This window comes from Oryza glaberrima, chromosome 12 (genome assembly GCF_000147395.1).
Source record: "Oryza glaberrima chromosome 12, OglaRS2, whole genome shotgun sequence".
Taxonomy (NCBI): Eukaryota; Viridiplantae; Streptophyta; class Magnoliopsida; order Poales; family Poaceae; genus Oryza; species Oryza glaberrima.
In genome coordinates this window covers 2437045-2456103 of record NC_068337.1, presented here as the reverse complement: position 1 = coordinate 2456103, position 19059 = coordinate 2437045, and the positions used below count along the sequence as shown (strand labels likewise).

Here is a 19059-nt window from a genome sequence, read left to right as displayed (position 1 = left end):
TCATATTCCACCTCCGCCTCAAACCTCGCGCGCTCCCGCGTCGCGCGCCGCTGACTTTCCTCATTCCCCCCGCTGCAGCGAGCTCGGAATCCGAATCGAAACGAGAGGAGGGTGTAAACGTCGTTGCCGCCCACTCGCCGGCACGTCGCCATCCAGATCGCACGCATTGACCAGACCACCCAACTCTACTTCTTCTTCTTCTTCTTCCATCGATCTCCAGACGCTCGCCGATCGATCGAGCAGCGGAGGAGCACAGTAGTGTGTAGCTATGGCGGTGACCGGCGGCGGGAGGCCGGCGGCGAGGCAGCAGGCGGCGAGGGGGAAGCAGATGCAGAGGACGTTCAACAACGTCAAGATCACGCTCATCTGCGGCTTCATCACGCTCCTCGTCCTCCGTGGCACCGTCGGCATCAACCTCCTCACCTACGGCGTCGGCGGCGGCGGCGGCTCCGACGCCGTGGCGGCCGCCGAGGAGGCCAGGGTCGTCGAGGACATCGAGCGCATCCTCCGCGAGATCCGCTCCGACACCGACGACGACGACGACGACGAAGAAGAAGAGCCACTCGGCGTCGACGCGTCGACGACAACGACGACCAACTCGACGACGACGACGGCCACGGCAGCGAGGAGGAGGAGCTCGAACCACACCTACACGCTGGGGCCCAAGGTGACGCGGTGGAACGCCAAGCGGCGGCAATGGCTGTCCCGGAACCCGGGGTTCCCGTCCCGCGACGCGCGCGGCAAGCCCAGGATCCTCCTCGTCACCGGGTCGCAGCCGGCGCCGTGCGACGACGCGGCGGGCGACCACTACCTGCTCAAGGCGACCAAGAACAAGATCGACTACTGCCGCATCCACGGCATCGAGATCGTCCACAGCATGGCGCACCTCGACCGCGAGCTCGCCGGCTACTGGGCCAAGCTGCCGCTCCTCCGCCGCCTCATGCTCTCCCACCCGGAGGTGGAGTGGGTGTGGTGGATGGACAGCGACGCGCTCTTCACCGACATGGCGTTCGAGCTCCCGCTCGCCCGCTACGACACCAGCAACCTCGTCATACATGGCTACCCGGAGCTCCTCTTCGCCAAGCGCTCCTGGATCGCCCTCAACACCGGCAGCTTCCTCCTCCGTAACTGCCAATGGTCACTCGAGCTGCTCGACGCGTGGGCGCCCATGGGACCAAAAGGCCGCGTCCGCGACGAGGCCGGGAAGGTTCTGACGGCGAGCTTGACGGGGCGGCCGGCGTTCGAGGCGGACGACCAGTCGGCGCTGATCCACATACTGCTGACGCAAAAGGAGAGGTGGATGGAGAAGGTGTACGTGGAGGACAAGTACTTCCTCCATGGATTCTGGGCGGGGCTCGTGGACAAGTACGAGGAGATGATGGAGAGGCACCACCCGGGCCTCGGCGACGAGCGGTGGCCGTTCGTCACCCACTTCGTCGGGTGCAAGCCGTGCGGCGGCTACGGTGACTACCCGCGGGAGCGCTGCCTGGGCGGCATGGAGCGCGCGTTCAACTTCGCCGACAACCAGGTGCTCCGGCTGTACGGATTCCGGCACCGGTCGCTGGCGAGCGCCCGGGTTCGCCGGCTCGCCAACCGGACGGACAACCCGCTGGTCAACAAGGAGGCCGCGCTCAAGATGGACGCCAAGATCGAGAGCTGAATTAAGCTTGGAGATAATCAAATGTGATCGATGCTACAAGTTTTTTTTTTCTTTTTGTATGTGTTTGTTGAATCAAATACAGTTCGTTTCAGGTTCTTTATTAGGCAGCGCGCATAGTGATGAACTGATGATGATACAGTAATTGTTGACGCAGCAAGTCATCTGCTGCTGTTTTTGGATTAAGGGACAAAATGAAACAGGATAAGAGAAAGTGGGCACATGCTTTCCCATGACTCAAAAGGTTGAATTGTTTTGTTTGGTTTGATTAATTTTAGGTTAAGTGCGCGAATGATTTGTAATATTGTGAAGTCTCATGACTCAAGATGGACGCCAAGATAGAGAGTGGAATTTTTGCTCTGAATTACGCATGGAGATAATCAAATGTGTGATCGATGCTACAAGTTTTTTTTTTTTTGGTATGTGTTTGTTGAATGTTCGTTTCAGGTTCTTTATTAGGCAACGGGCATAGTGATGATGACGATAATGATACCATCTGCTGCTGTTTGGTTCTGTATTTGGATTAAGGGACAAAAAATGAAAGTAGGATAAGAGAAAATGGACACATGCTTTCCCATGACTCAAAAAGGTTGAATTGTTTGGTTTGTTTTTTTTTATGTTCAATGGGCCAATTATTTGTAATTTCGTTGCGCTTGTGTGCATAGGGACAAACTCTCCTTGTCTGCATCTCGATGACGCAAAGATTATGTAAAACTTTTACGAAATCACTAACACATCGGGGATGTAGCTCAGATGGTAGAGCGCTCGCTTAGCATGCGAGAGGTACGGGGATCGATACCCCGCATCTCCAATTTTTTTTTCAGTTCACTTTTACTTTTTTTCCCCCCTTCTCTTTTCTAATTTCTCTTCTTTTCCTGCAGCATATCTCCAATTTTCTTTCTTTATTTTTCATTTCACTTTTCCCTTCTTTTTTTCCTTCTCTTTTCTAATTTCTCTTATTTTACTGCAGCAGTGCAGCATCTCCAAAAATCTTGCCTTTTTTCATGAAATTTCACTTTCCTTTTTCCTTCTCTTTTCTAATTTCTCTTCTTTTCCCTGCAAATTTCATTCTTCTTCCTTTTTTCCCCTCGCTAAAAGGTTATTTTCTTTCACCGGCAATTTTTCACTTTTCATTTATTTTTCGCTAACACAAGATCCCATAACTTCGTTTTTTATACTGCATGTACTATAATATTATTTTCTTTTCCCCAGCAAATTTCACTTTTCGTTTTTTTACTTGCTAACACAAGATCCAAAAACTTCATTTTTTTTATATTGCAATTTGCAAGTGCTGTAAACCTGAGCTATGTACGTTTCATTTCCTCCTCCTGGATATTTTTTACATCGCAAGTGCTACAGACTTGAGCTATATCAAAGCTTGCAGTACTGCGTAGTGCTATAAGCTTATTTTCTTTTCATTCAAATTTCACTTTTCTAATTTTTTTTCCTTGCTAACATAAGATCCCATATCTTCGGGTTTTCTTTTTCATATTGATAGTCTTATATACGCTATGTTCATTTGATTAATTTCCTCATTGGACGTTTTTCTTACATTGCAAGTGTTATAAACTTGAGCTATATATGTGAAAGCTTGTACAAGAAGATGTCTGCCTATAACATGGACTGACTTTATTAGTCTCATAAGATCGGTATATGTCAGATAACATGACTTGAATCTCAAATAATCCAAAAGACAGAGATAAAAACTAATCCGTTTCACCATAATAACCGGATACTCTAGAGGCCTATACATAGGCTCTAACATCCCTGTATTCCAAGCGTGAGTATCGTGGATATTAAGACCAGAGAAGAAACAAACGAGAGTACTCAACAATGATAGCTATGTTCTCCATTGTCAAGGTAACCAAAGCGAAGAGATTGATAAGCCCTGATATAGATAGCTGTGTGTATGGTAGTAGTGGACGAGGCAGTCAAAGCCGGATGCCGATGATGAGTTACCTGCCAAGCCATAAAATGCATAATGAGTGCCATGGAGTGGTCACGAGTGCGTGCAATGGCACCGTAGACCAAGGTGCATGTTGACGCACTGAAGATAAAGACTGTATGGTGTCACGATCGCGCCAATAATTAGGAAGATGACATCGCATGGCCAATGCTTTCAAACTGTGGATGACAAGATGCCACACTGGATTTGCTAGGCCCAGAGGTAACCTGAGACAAATGCCTGTAGTGGTGTTGGCAATGCCGCACAAGCTAGGTTGGAGGCCAATATGAGCCGTGACTATTGTCGAAGGAGAGCAGAAGAGAACTAGAGACAACCTCTAAATTGGTTGCGACACATAGAGCAACGTAGAGGAAGAAATACTAGTGCGATCCACGGGTAGAGGAGAACAAAAATAGTTGAAAAAGAGACGATAGTGGCAACTGAAAGAAGACGTGGCATGGTACTTGAAATTGGCAGAGAAGAACATGAGTATTTGAAGATGACCAATGCAGATAACGATTACCATTGCACGACCGGTGATGCTGCTGCTTGAGGGGGATGGCACAACTACATCTTCGTATCAATGCAATGGAAACTTTGATGACATGGCATGAATACTCAAAGACAATTGGTCCAAGAAGTTGTCGTATTCGGACGGTTTCAAGCTGAGAACATGTGAGGTGAGACGATGAAGTTCTTTCCATATATACTCCATACTAATATATTGGATGCAACCATATGAGCATCCACCACTATTTTTTTAAAAAAAAATTCTACTCCACAGTGATTAATTTAATAATGGTCAAGGCGTATCTTACCTTTTTTCCCTCTCTGGGGTGCGTGCGTGTTTTAATAGCCCAATTAGGCGTATCTTACCTTTTTCCCTCCTCCCCGGCACGCAAAACGAAGCTCGTATTTTTACATGATTAATTAAGTATTAACTATTTTTTTGAAAAATAGATTAATATAATTTTTTAAAACAACTTTCATATTAAAAGTTTTTACATAAATCACATCGTTTAGCAGTTTGAAAAGCATGCACGCGAAAAACGAGAGATGTGGGTTGGGAAAATGGGAGAAGAACACAACCTTAAAAAGGTTCGTTCACGTAGCGTTAGGGGCGAAGCTTTGTTCTCCTTCGGGCGTTACTAAACTTGGTATTGCGTACTCTCTCCGTCAAAAAATTTAACCTTAAAAGAGATGTGACCTCTCCTATAACAACGAATCAGGATATTTTTAGGTTGAGTTTTTTTTTTTAAGGATGGAGAGAGTATTTGCGTACGTGGGTTTGACATGGTATCATCGACATCACCCATCCTTGGTGCATCCCACCCTGGTAGGCTGGTACTCCTACTACTAGTAGTAGTAGTAGTAATCTACTAGTACGTCGCGCTCCATCCATCCATCCGTTGCAGCCGCAGCCGTGAAAGCTACCAACACCAACAGTAGCGTAGCACAAACCACTACACCACCACCACCATCACCCGATCGAATCGAGAAAACGCAATCGCTGCTCCGCGGCGGCGGCGGTTGACATTGCAAAATCGCATCACCTCCCACCATCCCATCCCATCCCATCCCATCAACTTCCATAAAATTCCACCTCAACCAATCCCCATCCCATCCATCCATGTAGCCTCGCTTTTGTCGAGTGAGTAGTAGTGGACTCGAGCGGAGGAGGAGGCGGCGCCGTTGCGGGATCGGCACTGCGGCGGCGGGCATGGCGGCGGCAGGGGTGTCGAGGAGCATGGTGCTGACGCTGCTGGGGTTCTGCGTCAGCGTCCTCTTCATCGTCTTCGTCTGCTCCCGCCTCGCCTGCGCCCTCCTCAGGCGACGCCGCGGCCGCGCCCGCCTCCGCCGCGCCTCCCCTCTCGCCGTATCGGGGGTCCTCTCCATCTACGTCGACCGCCACGGCCACCACCAGCCCTCGTCGGCCGCCGGGGCCGCTTCCGGGACCGGGGGCCTCGACCCCGCCGCCGTCGCCGCCTTCCCCACCCGCGCCTTCTCCCCCGCCGCCTCCTCCTCCGCCTCCGCCTCCACCCAGTAAGTCCTCGATTCGCCTTCCCCCCGCATCGCCGATTCGTTTTCCGCCCGTGCTACTGTACGCCGTCGCGTTTGCGTCGAATCCAAGCTTCGATTCTGCGGTGTTGCGGCGCCGCAGCTACTCCGATTGTTTAATTGCATTGGGGATTGAATTGAATTGATTGTTCGTTCGTTGGGTGAATCCAATCACGAGTGGAACCTGCGGTTTGAGTGGAACTGTCAAAACCAGATTCCGCACGTTCTACTACTATATCAGTATTAGCTTGATTATTGGGGGGGGAAGTGAGTAGTGGCGTTGAAATTGTGGTCTTCGTAGTTGCGAGGGCGCCCTCAGGATGGGTGAGGAAAGGGGATCTGCTACCCATTATAAAATTAGGATTGGATACTTTCTGCTTCGGCACTTGTCATTATCACTGTTTAGTTGGGGGAATCTTGCGGATGTTACTTTCATTTGGTGTTCTCTCATTCTTCACGTATGCGTGAACATGCAACTAGTAGTACTACTAGTAGTGTTATTCTTGGGGGAGGATTTGGGTATGTCACATGGTTCAGTTTGCAAGTGTTGAATGTGACTGTTGCTTACACTGCACTATGAGCTACTAATATTAGTGAGAAGCTCAGTAACTGAGCCGTGCTAGACAACCGCTAATTTGTGAGCAACAGTCACTCAACCTGTTGCCTAAAATTAGCTGTTGCCTTTAGCATTTTCTGTACTGAGATTTGGGAAGTGTCTGCTTGCTTCTATTCACTTCCTGGTATCATACATATCTGATCATGGCAAGCCATAGTCATAAACAACTGCTACTAAAACATCTTGAAAAAACAGCACCGTGCAGGAAAAAAAAAAGTTATGTGATAGATTAACTAGGTCCATGTTGGTGTTGGTCCCTGAGGAAAAAAAAAGTTGCTTCAGTACCGAAGTCTTGATTATTGTGCTTGATTGGAGATTGACTATGAGTCCTGAGATCCCTGAACTTGCATTGCTACTGAACAGCTAAGGCTACTATATCAATCAAAAGGAATACAAAATTTTAACTGCTCTTGGGTAAGGATGGGTCACTGTCATCAAGTGGGTCAAACACTTAAACCCCCTCATCTGTGCTTGATGTGCTAATAGCAAGGTTTTCTTTTTGAAAGACAATGCTGGTACTGCTATTGAGGATTAGCTTGATTGTTTGATGCATTTGACTGTTATCTGGAGTGAGATGCTTCTGTTATATTGGTGTTGTTTGCTTTCTTATGGTCTTGTACTAAATAAAGTAGAAATAATGAGATGACACTGTATACGATTTTTACTAATTGTTCCCAACTCCACCAAGCCTAGATTCTAAACTGTTTGCTTCATCACTGGCAGGTGTGTAGTCTGTCTTGCAGAATACGAAGAGAAAGATGTGCTCCGTGTTCTTCCCTACTGTGGCCACGGCTTTCACGTGGCCTGCATAGATATTTGGCTAATGCACCATTCAACATGCCCAGTTTGTAGAATTTCGTTGTGCGACTACCCTGATAGCAAGCACACGATGTCTCCTGTACCAAGTGCAGTGATAATACCATTACCTCCATGTTCTCCTGAAGCATCAAGATCAGATCAATGCAATTGCCTATTCGTCGGAACAGGTCATTCGCCAAGGACATCGCAGGTTCTCAGAAATGAACCTGACCAGGTGAATCGGACATTATATACTCCACCGGCGGAAGGGGGGAATAGCTTGCCATCATCTGAAGTTAACCCCCCTGGTGAAAAATAACAACCAGCAAAAAACAGTAGAGTCCTCATATTCATGACAGATCATGATCCACTAAGCTAGGACCCTGCAACTAGCTGCTTGAAATTTCTGCTGTTCTGTCTGCTCTCTGCCAGGTGAAACTACCTGTAATATTAGAAACATCGACACAGGGGGATCCGTGGATTGCTGTCATAGGTTAGTTTTGGAGCGGTTTTGATGTAAATATGAGAAACCGTTCAGGTTTCTTGTTAAGAAAACCACATTTGTTTGTCATCATATTCAAGATCCCATTGTATTCAAATTCAATGGCTTACTATTAACAACAGCACACCTGCAAAAAAAATCACACAGAAAAAAAGTACCTACATTCCTACAACGCCACCGGCAAACAGGTTGAAGTACTCGTTGATTAGTTCGTTGATCAGATCATTTGAGAGGAACTTGATGCATGTCTATTGGCAAGTTGGGGCTTTCGCACTCATCAGTTCGTGGAGAAATTCTTCCTGAACAGCATCTAAATCAGTGGCCAATTTGCCATCTTGTTTCGATCTACTTGGGGAGAGCTTAGTCAGACATCACACAGTGGCTGCTATTCATACGGCAGCAGCAGCATGTGGCTTCATTGTCCTATGTTTGTCGAGTCTGATGGCACCAACAGTATGGTAGAATGGCCCAATTGGTGTGATTCTGGGATTAGTCGATCAAACATGACCTCCATTGGTGGGAACCAGCACAATGCTGAATAATTCTGAATTCCTGATCCAAGATCTGAAGTTTCAGGTTCAGATGGTGATATGATATCTCTTCTGAAGCCAAATCTTGCAGGGCCAGAGGGGCCTCCAGTGGCAGAAGAACAGCCTATATGTTTGTCCACGCATGGATGTCGGCCGGTCCAATCATGGCTCATACAATAGATCTGAACTTTGTGTGCTCAAAGCATCAGCAGCAGCAATGGTTCTTCTTCCCTGCTGCAACAGTGTGTGCGCTGACCATCTATGCAGAAATGATTCAACCAAGTGTAGTAGTGTACTGCCAAGGAAGGCCTTAGTGAGCTTTACAGTGGTTCATGTCTGTGGTGGTGGTGGTCCTCGCCGGAGCAGAATTCTCACTCACTCTGCCCTTAAAATGGTGGCCAGCATGGTGGTGATCATCGCACTCTGCGAGAAGGCACCGAAGGCTGGGAGCTTTGCGCTTTTCGGCCATGGTGGAAATCAAGAACCTTTTGCCTGGTGATGTTCATGGCAGGCACCGTGGTGGATGACATCCTGCATGGCATGACCAAAGCTTTTTTCAGAGATGGACATGGTGAAATCCTCTGACAAAGTGATATAATACTACATCGACCCCTGTTGTATTCAGAGTTTCAGACTTAGTTTTCTGCTCTGAATCTAGCTGAAGTTCAGTACATTCTGATAAAATTTGCCTAAGAATTAAGATGAAGACCACCAGTGTCAGTATCTGAATAAACCTGTAATTTTCAGTCTTGAAACAGCTAAAATTCGTTATGCAAACTCGTTGGATCTGTCACATTTTTGCAGGGGAAAAGTCGTGTTGAACCAAGAGATGCTGACGCAGGGCTTCACTCATGTCTTCTCCCCGACCTTCGGGAATTAGCTCTGAAGATCTGACGAGCTACATGAGCCGTGAGAAACACCTGGAGTTTGCAGGCACGTTCATGGCAGCAATGGACAAAGTCGTCATCATCGATTTCCCCGTCGTCGTTGCCAAGCCACCGCCAGCATCATGATGATATGGACTGTCCATCAAGGCTCAAACATCCATCATCCATTGTATAAATGGTCCCTTTTCAGGTACCCATCCATCTATGATCTATATGCAGGTGTCATGTTGGAGCTAAGCTCCATTACTGCTTCTTCTGCTACATTCCATTGTGTTGAGCTGTTGTAGCTGACTAGTTGTAATCCAGCTATATTATACAGTAAATTCAGTTCAGATGTTTAGGGTAATCCTGGAATAAAAATTTCCATGATCTTTTTGGCTGCTGATACTCTTCTCCCTTTTTCTTTTCGGTCTTAATGATGGGTTTAACTAATTCCTAAACAGTTTTTATGATCTCACAGCTGCTTACCGCTGAAAGCCTGAAACTTTGGCGAAAGCAGGTTTGCAATGACTATGTTTGGTGCTTACTAGTAGAAGTACAACATGGTAAACAATGCTTTCATGTGAAGCCATTTACATTGTCATTTAAATTGTAATGTGGAGAGGGGGGCGGTGTGATCACTTTTTATCTTTTTTTTTTCACTTTCTCTTTAAGAGATGCTGGAGTGGTATCTTTCTAGCCTTCATAGCAAGCAACGGCAGATATGTATCATAGTATTCACGGTTGTATATGGGGTAAAAAAGAAGAGCCCACTTGATGGTTGGTTTAAAAGGTCCTAGTCGATGTGATATGCTTTTCAAAAAAATGATCTAGTTGAAGCATTTGAAGTACTGAAATTTGATGATTTCAGTGTCTTACAAAAGTATGATGCGTAATGGGAAAATTTACATGTTCCTAGAAATTTTCATGTGTTATGGATGTGCCAATTATTATTATCCACATGAGGTTTGGTGATAGGACAATGGGCATCCTACTTCCACAATTATGACGTCAAATTAACGGGCCATTACATTACATGATATAATATGCCACTGGCTGAAAACTGTTGTTCTAAAGTTTGAAAGATGCCATCTGCTGGGATTTTGTTAGTTCATGGACACTATAATTATAATTTGTTTCGTTGAAGCATTATTGCATTCATAGAAATGTCTAACCAGTAACCAGTAAAGTTTTAGCGACTTGCAGGAATGGAATAGATCAAACAGAGAATGCAAATATATTTGGACAGTAATAGGGATGATAGGGGTAAAGAGTGAGAGCCCATTGCTTTTGTTCCTACCCATGTGCTGTAGTAAACTGGTTTACAAAACATGCAAGGCTAAACCATATAAAACATCCTTTCCTAAGTCTCAAACAATCCAATTTTTCAGGATGCACATCACCGAAAAATTGAGAGAACGACATCTATTATATACTAAAAGTCCATTAAACTTCCTACAAACACTCTCAAGTCGTCATGTGGCCTCCTACAGACGCTCCTAGATTGCCACGTGGCATTCTATAATCTCACCGTCGATTTTCTTTTAAATCGGTGGACCTGTTAATTTTAACCATTAGATCTCCATAAAAAAATAAATCTGGTATCCCACTTTTTTTGAAAAAAAATGACGTGTTTGCTATAACTAATATATAGAAAAAGAAATAGGAGGAGAACGTACACCATCATTGGGATCAGGTGAGGATCGGGCAGGGTATGTACGTTCCCTTTTTTTTTTTCCACTGGCGTACATACATTACTATACGTAAGTATTATTTGTTTCGCCTTTTTTTTTTTTTTGCAAACAGTACGTTTCGTTTACACCTTCGGCAAACAGTACTACTACTACGCGTATAGTAAGTACACAACGGGAGTTTAGGAGGAAGTGTTAATAGATATAAAATCACATTATACAGATTTAGATATTTTTCTTTTTTTTCAGAATTTTTAATATTACTTTTAGTTTAGAGATATGACATGTGGTGATCTACGAGCGTTTATACGAGTGCCACGTGATGGCCTAAGAGTGTTTATAGGAAGCTCAATGAGTTTTTATACTAAAAACCAATTAAATTTCCTATAAACGCTCTCGGCCGCCACATGGCATTCTTCTATATCCTCACGTTGTATTCTATAATCACACCGTCAACTTTGTTTTGAATTGATGGACCTGCTAATTTTAACCATTAGATCACCATCTCGAAGAAAATAAATCTGGTATCCCAACCACCAACACCTTACCTACATGAGATAAAAAAACAAATGCAGTATGTACTCCTTCGACCCTCCGAATCTCCCATCCTCTCCTATTTTCTAATTAACACTCAATATATCAAAAATTAATTCGGACATCTAAATGATCATAACTCCCAAGTTACAATTTTATTCTCAGTTTTTGTCAATTGTTGTGTTATTTATAATGAAATATAAAATTTAAAATCCATATTGCTCATATTTTGTTATCTAAAAATTAGATCATGCAACCGTTCTAACTACAAATGTCTGGGCCTAATGGTATGCCCATAAACGCTTGTAAGTCGATCACCACGTAACACTTTAATAAATTAAAAAAAATCTATAAGTGTGACAAATAAAAATAAAACATCTAACCATTGTTTCCACTTAAATCGATGGATCCACTATCTTATATGGTTAGGTCTCCCTTTAAAAGAAAATCCTAAAACTCCCTCCCTCCTGTTCCTCTCTCCCTATCATTCCTTCTATGGTCTTTTTATCTTCATAGCAACTAAATCCAAAATTATCTTTACGGGAAAAAAAAAACTCCCACAAATAGACTTTGCCTAACCAGTCTAGCCAGCTTTCTCCTCAAGCTAGCACTTATAGTAAAAAACATAAATTATACTTTAAAATAATCATAAATTTGTATACCGTATATTCAATTTATGATATTTCTAAACTATTGTAATTTTAAATTAAATCAATAATTTAATATACGTATTGACTTGCATTGTGGACTACATCTATCCACCCTGAAGCCTCCAATAAATAAAATAAAATACTAAAATTTCTTATTAAAAATTAAAATATCCCACCTTATGTTTTTAAAAAAGGGTCAACTCATTATTAATACCATGCTAGACATCTAATGACCTTTTTCCTCCTGTTTCAAATCACAAGCCATTTTAAATTTTTGTCTATGTCAAATTACTTGAATTAGTTTATAAAAAACATAATAACATTTTCAACACAAAACAGTTATATTATAAAAGCATATTAAATTTTGAATTCGATAAATATAATTTGGTGTTATAAATATTGATATATTTTTCCTCATCAGTGGAAGTAGTTAATTTCTCTTAACATGCATATTGGGGCTATTTACTTATACTTGATCTTAGATGCGCTTTTATGAATAAATGATCTTTTTAGAGATAAATAAGCTTTCCTAAGATGATCATAACATCCAAATTGTACATATGATATCTGTTGCCACTAATAGATTAGAGAAAAAACTTTTAATTATATCATTTTTTCATGTCATAACATGTACCCCGTCTAGGATCTATTTGTCATAGACAACATATTGAAAACATTTAAGAATGCCTTTATCCCATGCCAAGTTGTATGGCCTTAACCCACTTATATTTCTATTCCAACTTGCAGAGATCAAAACATTTAAGGGATGCTGGATGAATGGAAATCTAGAAAAAATAATAATAACATGATAAAAATAATTGAAGACTGAACTTTTCTTTTCTAAATTTAACATTTTTTTATTTGAAACCCATTCTCAATGTTCAAATATTTTAGGAGTACTGATATAATGAAAATAACTAAAAGTTTAAATAAAATATAATAGGAAATTTGACTTTTCGGCATTATGTTGGAAACAAAATCTAACACAATTTCACTTCAAAGTATACAACCATAAACTACAACTTGGGAGCAATAAAAGTCTCATTTTCTAATATATTTTCTGATTGAGAAAAACATTTATCGCTAAACCGCAGTTTCATACTTTAATACTATATACTTACAATTAAATCAACATTTCAACATATTTAGCTCTTTTAATTAGATGATGTAGTCGTATTAGCCATATTTTTAGTAGAAAATATCTATGTACAAATGATATATAGTTTCATATATATTTTTTCTTATAAAACCAAAAATGCATGGTTTTAAGTAATTTTAGTTTAGAATTTATATGCTGGCGATGGTTACTAGCATTTATAGAAACACCACACAAATTATTGAAAAATTAAACATGTTTACAATTGAGTAATCATAAACATTCTTAATCAAATTTCTAACACAGTTAAATAAGATGCCCGCGCATATGCGCGGGCTACCTTTCTAGTAGTATAAATTTTTGAAGAAAATTTTACGGTACTTGAAAAAGTATCTTTATGTACCAAAATTTTATACTAGATTCTAATACATCGAGGTACCTAGTATTTGGAGGTACCAAGTTTTACATTAAAAAATATTGAACCCCCAATACTTTCTCATCTCAAGAATAATAAAATTACCTGGACTTTTAATGTCATCCAAGAGGTACCATAATAACCCATATTTCCAATATAAATACGAGTGAAGGGTAATGAAAACATGAGTTGTTAATTTTTAATTCTAGTGAAAAGTCTAAGACGATTTATATTTGAATTCAGATAAAGTATATAGCATCATTTACTGAGGAGGTACCACAAATTAAATACCTCGTGATACCTAAATCGCGGAATCAGTTGAGTTACTCCTTATGCAACAACTCAGCGTACCATCATTCATTGATTCATGCATCAATATACATCGGGTCACCATTGTCCATTAATCATCATATACGCTGCATATCTTGGAAGCAACCGAAATAAATCGTGAAAGCAACACTGCATTTGGACGGCCTCCAATTAAAACATGCTTAGTAATTGATCAACCCAGATAGGCAGATAAGGCCGGCCGACGGCCGGAGTCGAGCTAGGTTGCCGACGTGCCTTCTTCTGAACAATTTCTGTATGTAAATCAGATTAGAGCATTTTAGAGAGACAATTTTACAAGGTACCACATATTTTATAGTTAAATTATCAAGAGCTACTACTATCTAGTCATATATATTTGACGTTGGGAGAACTAAACCGCGGCCTCATCTTTTCGTTTATATTTATGTTTATCAGCCAAAATTTAAATTTTCAATCTTAAATTTGGAGTTGATTTTGAGGTTTTTTCATCATAGTTTATTTTTTATCATTTGCTTTTAGATAGTTAAGAACACTTATATACAAGTTTTATTTACAAATATGCTGTTTGGTTTATTCCTCGAATAAATTAGCGTTAGTAAGTCCGTACATCCTCTTAAATACTGTAAAAAAAACTTGTCAATTTACTATCCCGATGAGGACTGGTATATCCGGACTTTTTGGACAAGGTAAAAAATAGAAACAACTCGGTTTTTCAGTTATCTCTGAAAAAAATTCAAACTGAAATTTTAAACTTTTGATAAGATTTTTCCAGATTTTGTAGGTTTATCTTTGGTTTCTGTGAAATCTAAAGATATTGCTGATCCAGTATCAGGATTGTGAACCATGTCTAGAAGCAGTGTACATAAGATACTGCTATAAGTGTCAGTTGATTCCTGCAACAATGGAGCTGTGTCCAGAACAGCGAACCAACACATCTTCAGGAATGTATGCTTTTGTATGCTTTCCTAGCAAGTGTACAATGAAAAATCAAGACAAGACAGAAAGGAAGTGACAAATTTGTCTCAATGTATCAACATGGTTGCTTCTGAATTAGAGTTTTAAGTGTAAAGTTGATGATGGAGACAACCTTCACATGCTTTGCTGGGAGCCATATCAGCATGACAGCATCAGTCCCCTTCCACCCCTACTTCTGTTTAGCAATTTGGCATTGATTGGATTAGCAGCAGACAAAAATTCAGAGAAGAAACATAGCAACAGATTAGCAGCAGACAAAAATTCAGAGATGAAACATAGCAACAGATTAGGAGACAAAAATTCAGAGATGAAACATAGCAACAGATTAGGAGCAGACAAAAATTCAGAGAAGAAAACATAGCAACCAACGAGTGCAGAATCTAGTAAGCCAACTCATTCTCTCGTGAGAAGAACAAGAGGCAGCACAAAAGCAAAAGTTCGCACGAGTTGTACCAGGAAGCAAACACCAAACAAACAAACAGTAGTACAGTACCTCCTCTACTTGTCTGCAGGAGCAGCTAGGACCACGGTGAAATCAGGTTTACTGCCATTTGCATTTTACACCTGCATCTCCATCAGACTGCACAAATTTGTAGTAGAAGAGCATGTGGCACCAGCTGTACGGTCAGGATATGGTAATCAATACTGGTAGAAAAGCAGAACAAAACTGAAGAAATTAGATCAACATGATTGAAGCTGATTAGTGTTTACTGCCGAACAACATATGCATGATGTGAGAGAAGAAAAATCATAGATAAGTTTATTTAGTCTGTAATAGAAACGAGTGGTGTGTACATGTCTCAAGAATCAGTGACGTAGCTGAAGATTTGAGCATTTAAACAGTAGCAGTATGCAGAGGAAGTACCAGATATGCAAGAGATCCGATGGAACACTGCAAGAAAATCTATCCAGACATTGTCTTGTTCATTGTTGTACATAGTATATACAAAAAATGGAAGTACAAAACAGTGCAAGAAGCAGATCCTATCACTGTTATTAAGTGCTGCATTACTCAAGAACAGTAAAGAGTAATGGCACCACCTCATTCATACAGCACAGCAGGATCAAACCAAACTCTGAATCTGCTTCTTTTGTTCTTTGTTAACTGTACGGATCACACACACACACACACACACACACACACACACACACAAACAAACAAAAATGCTCTAACAATTATTCAGAAATGAGGAAAAGCCAAAAAAAATCAGTAAAGAGGAAAAGCAATAATAATAATAATAATAATAAACGATCCTACACTACACAATCACACCAATCTCTCAGTATATGACCTGTCCATGATGTTGTTTTTCCCCAGACATGATGATAATCTTATCTCCCATAAAAGAAAATCTAATCTAAGTTGGAAGTTGTAATCAAAGGACACATATTTGGTTTGATGGTTTGGTAAATTCCATCATCAAATGAGGCAATGAAGAAGCTGTTGAAGAAGAAGAAGATGGTGAAGTCAAGGTGGGGACTTGAAGGCCTCGACGAGGAGGGAGAAGGCCGGCGCGGCGGCCTCCTCCTCCAGCCATAGGCGGCTCTCGAGCGCGCTCCTCGCCCGGAGCATCACCACCGCGCAGCCCGGCGCCGGCGGCTCTCGCCGGAACCACCACCCGTGGAGGTCCCACATCACGTCCACGGGCTCGCCGTCGACGAACACCGTCTGGTTCCCCCTGAAGTTCCACCGGAGCCGCCGCGCCTGCACCGCGCGCTTCCCGTCGATGCTCACCCACAGCTCGTCCCCGCCGCCGCCGCCGCCGCCGCCAGGCGCGCACCCCACGCTCACCTCGTGCTCCGCCCCGCCCTCCGCGAACCGGGCGCGCGCGGTGTGCGTCACCGCCGCCGCCGCGCCCGACGACACCGCCACCACCACGCGCTCCCCGCGCGCGAACGGCGCCGCCATGGGGATCTGTGTCGTCCCCTCGAACTTGGCCTTGACGAACTCCGCCGCCAGGTCGCCCAACGCGAGCACCACCTCCGCGCTTTCCACGGCCACCACCACGTAGTACCCGGACACCGGCTCCGGCGACGCCGCCGGGTCGAACCGCGCCGCGGTCAGGTCCCAGAACAGCGCGAGCCGCGGCGACGACGCCGACAACTCCGACTCCGACTCCACCGCCTCATCCTCCCCGGAGGACGGCACGGAGCAAGAACCCCTCCGGCGGCGGACGAGCACCTTGCGACCGGACGCCGAGGGGGAGAACGACAGGGTGGGGCCGAGCGGGGAGTGCGCCCAGGTGAGCCGGAGCTGCAGCGGCGGCGACGACGACGACGCGAGCGCGACGCGGTACGAGGCGGTGACGGAGAGCGTGGACGGCTGCGCCTGCACGGCGGCGGAGCCCCTCCGGGTGCGGGTGGAGGACGGCGCGGTGCAGGCGGCGCCGTCGCCGATGCAGGAGGCGAAGTCGCGCACGGACGACGGGAGCAGGAGGCTTGACGCGCTCACCATGGCCTCGAGCTAGCTCGAGCTCGTCGCGGGAGATCTGCGGCGTGGTGGAGTGGAGTTAAGAGAGGAGGAGGAGGAGGAGTGAACTTATTATGGCGGAGGCGACGAGTTTTAACGGGTAACTGCCGGCGCGGGGAGAGGAGAGGAAGAGGAAGAGGAGGAAGCTTCGGATTTAAGTGCGTCGAGGAGTGTGCTCGCCGTTGGATCGTGAGGCGGTGATCAAGAGCCGTCGGATCGATCGTGCTGGCGTATGAGGTTTGAATTGAAACAGGGGAATTCGAACAGTTTTTCTTGTGAAAAATGAACTTCATTTTTTTGGTTGTGTTCGGCCGCTGCACCTGCACCGCAGAAATACCAATAGCTATGTACTGTTAGCTGCAGCTGCTGTAACCGTACCTGTAGGGTCTCTTAAAATAATTTTTTATAAAGATAATGGCTCTTAAAATAATAGAATGAAACAGGGGAATTCGAACAGTTTCCTAATGAAAATTGAACTGTTTTTCGTTGTACCAAACAACCCCTAAATTGGCGAAATTTGTTACATGATATTGCGAAAACGTGAAACAGCTTGAGGATATTTTTTAAAATTAATAATTTTCTGAAGTACACTATAAACATTATTATTTTTGGTTCAGATGAGTAACTTCTGGGTTGGTTCGATGTGTATTTCTTATGTGTTGGAGGGAGTATTGGGGGAGGAATGAGAATTGTCTTTTCTACGCAGTTTCTCTCTTCATTTGGTAAAAAGAAAATGATAAAAATAATGGCTACCGTGTCCTTTAATAAATTACTAATTTTTAGTGTGTTCTTAAGCCGTATCACTTTTCTACGGTATCTAGGAGTAAGATCATATACTTTGAGTGTACTATAGTAAATTTTACATAAGAAATTACCGTTATACTGTACCATAGTAGGCGATTATAAAAATAATCCTCTTTCCATCCTAATTTGATCTCCTCTAAGTAAATAACATCATGACCAATAACACCAAGATATACTTACATCATTTTGAAATTAATTCTCACCTATCAAGGTCCTCCATCACTTCGTGTCCAATAAAAATTAATTCACATTTTAAATGTTGCATGGATTAAACCAATAGAAATTAATTGATTGGTTGCATGTGGGCATGCACATTTATTTTTTGCACAAATAACAAAGAGACACTTTGTTAGATAATGATTATTTTGAGAAAACCTAAAAAAGCTTATGTGATGACTGATGATCAAATTGGGATGGAGAGAGTAGTTGGTATGGTTTATGTACATAAAGCTTTGCACTTGTTGCTCATTAGGGTTCACAATTTCAACGAATTTCACGTGGATTAATTTTAGTCCTCTCGAGGTGGCTCGAAATGTTTGTCTCTCTAAAAGTTTTTCAAATTCATTTAAAATATGTCAAATAAAAAATTTGTTCGAAATAGGGGGAAAAAAGGACTTGCCAAACGAGATTGTACGATGAAGCTCTTTTGGAACGTAGGAATTTCAACTGTCTCTCAAGGGAATTCAAACTGTCCTTTTCTTTTTTGGTGAAATTTGATCCGAATGTTTTTCCTCGATTGATCACTCGTACAGTCGACCATGTCGCCATGCATATGGATGCACAGGAGTCGATCAGTGTGGCAGTGTCGCAATCCGGGTGCAGTCACGAGTTAGTTGGGGAACCGGTGAGGAGGGAACATGTGAGAAGCGTCCAACCGGCAGGAAAACGCAGAATGCATGTCTGCAAGAGCCCACAGCATCATATCATCATGGATGGATGGATCAGCTCAAAAAAAAAAAAAACCCGAGATTTGAACGAAGAGACATCCTCGGAAGATTTGTTAAGAAAAAATTATGAGAGTGTAGAGAATTGAACACGGAATTTTAAAGTTAAAACCACACATCTCTTATCGCTCCACGATCAACTGTAAGGTAGCAACCGTTTTGGTTCCGGCTAATCTGTATGATAATCATTTCAATCTTC

At 43.0% G+C, this 19059-nt stretch overlaps 3 protein-coding genes and 1 non-coding gene across 4 annotated transcripts; 3 read left to right on the top strand and 1 right to left on the bottom strand.

The window, feature by feature from the left end:
• On the top strand, positions 1-2015 carry LOC127757866 (probable glycosyltransferase 3). Its single transcript, XM_052283449.1, has one exon. The coding sequence runs from the start codon at positions 269-271 to the stop codon at positions 1658-1660; it is 1392 nt and encodes a 463-aa protein (XP_052139409.1). The 5' UTR covers positions 1-268; the 3' UTR covers positions 1661-2015.
• Positions 2016-2395: 380 nt separating this feature from the next.
• On the top strand, positions 2396-2468 carry TRNAA-AGC (transfer RNA alanine (anticodon AGC)). The gene has a single exon. It is a non-coding gene; the product is annotated as a tRNA-Ala (tRNA).
• Positions 2469-5009: 2541 nt separating this feature from the next.
• On the top strand, positions 5010-7648 carry LOC127756623 (RING-H2 finger protein ATL8-like). The gene is made up of 2 exons (XM_052281972.1): positions 5010-5645; positions 7000-7648. The coding sequence occupies exons 1-2, from the start codon at positions 5323-5325 to the stop codon at positions 7391-7393; spliced, it is 717 nt and encodes a 238-aa protein (XP_052137932.1). The 5' UTR covers positions 5010-5322; the 3' UTR covers positions 7394-7648.
• A 7887-nt stretch (positions 7649-15535) lies between these two features.
• Positions 15536-17437, bottom strand: LOC127756916 (uncharacterized). The gene has a single exon (XM_052282304.1). The coding sequence runs from the start codon at positions 17095-17097 to the stop codon at positions 16111-16113; it is 987 nt and encodes a 328-aa protein (XP_052138264.1). The 5' UTR covers positions 17098-17437; the 3' UTR covers positions 15536-16110.
• Positions 17438-19059: the final 1622 nt, after the last annotated feature.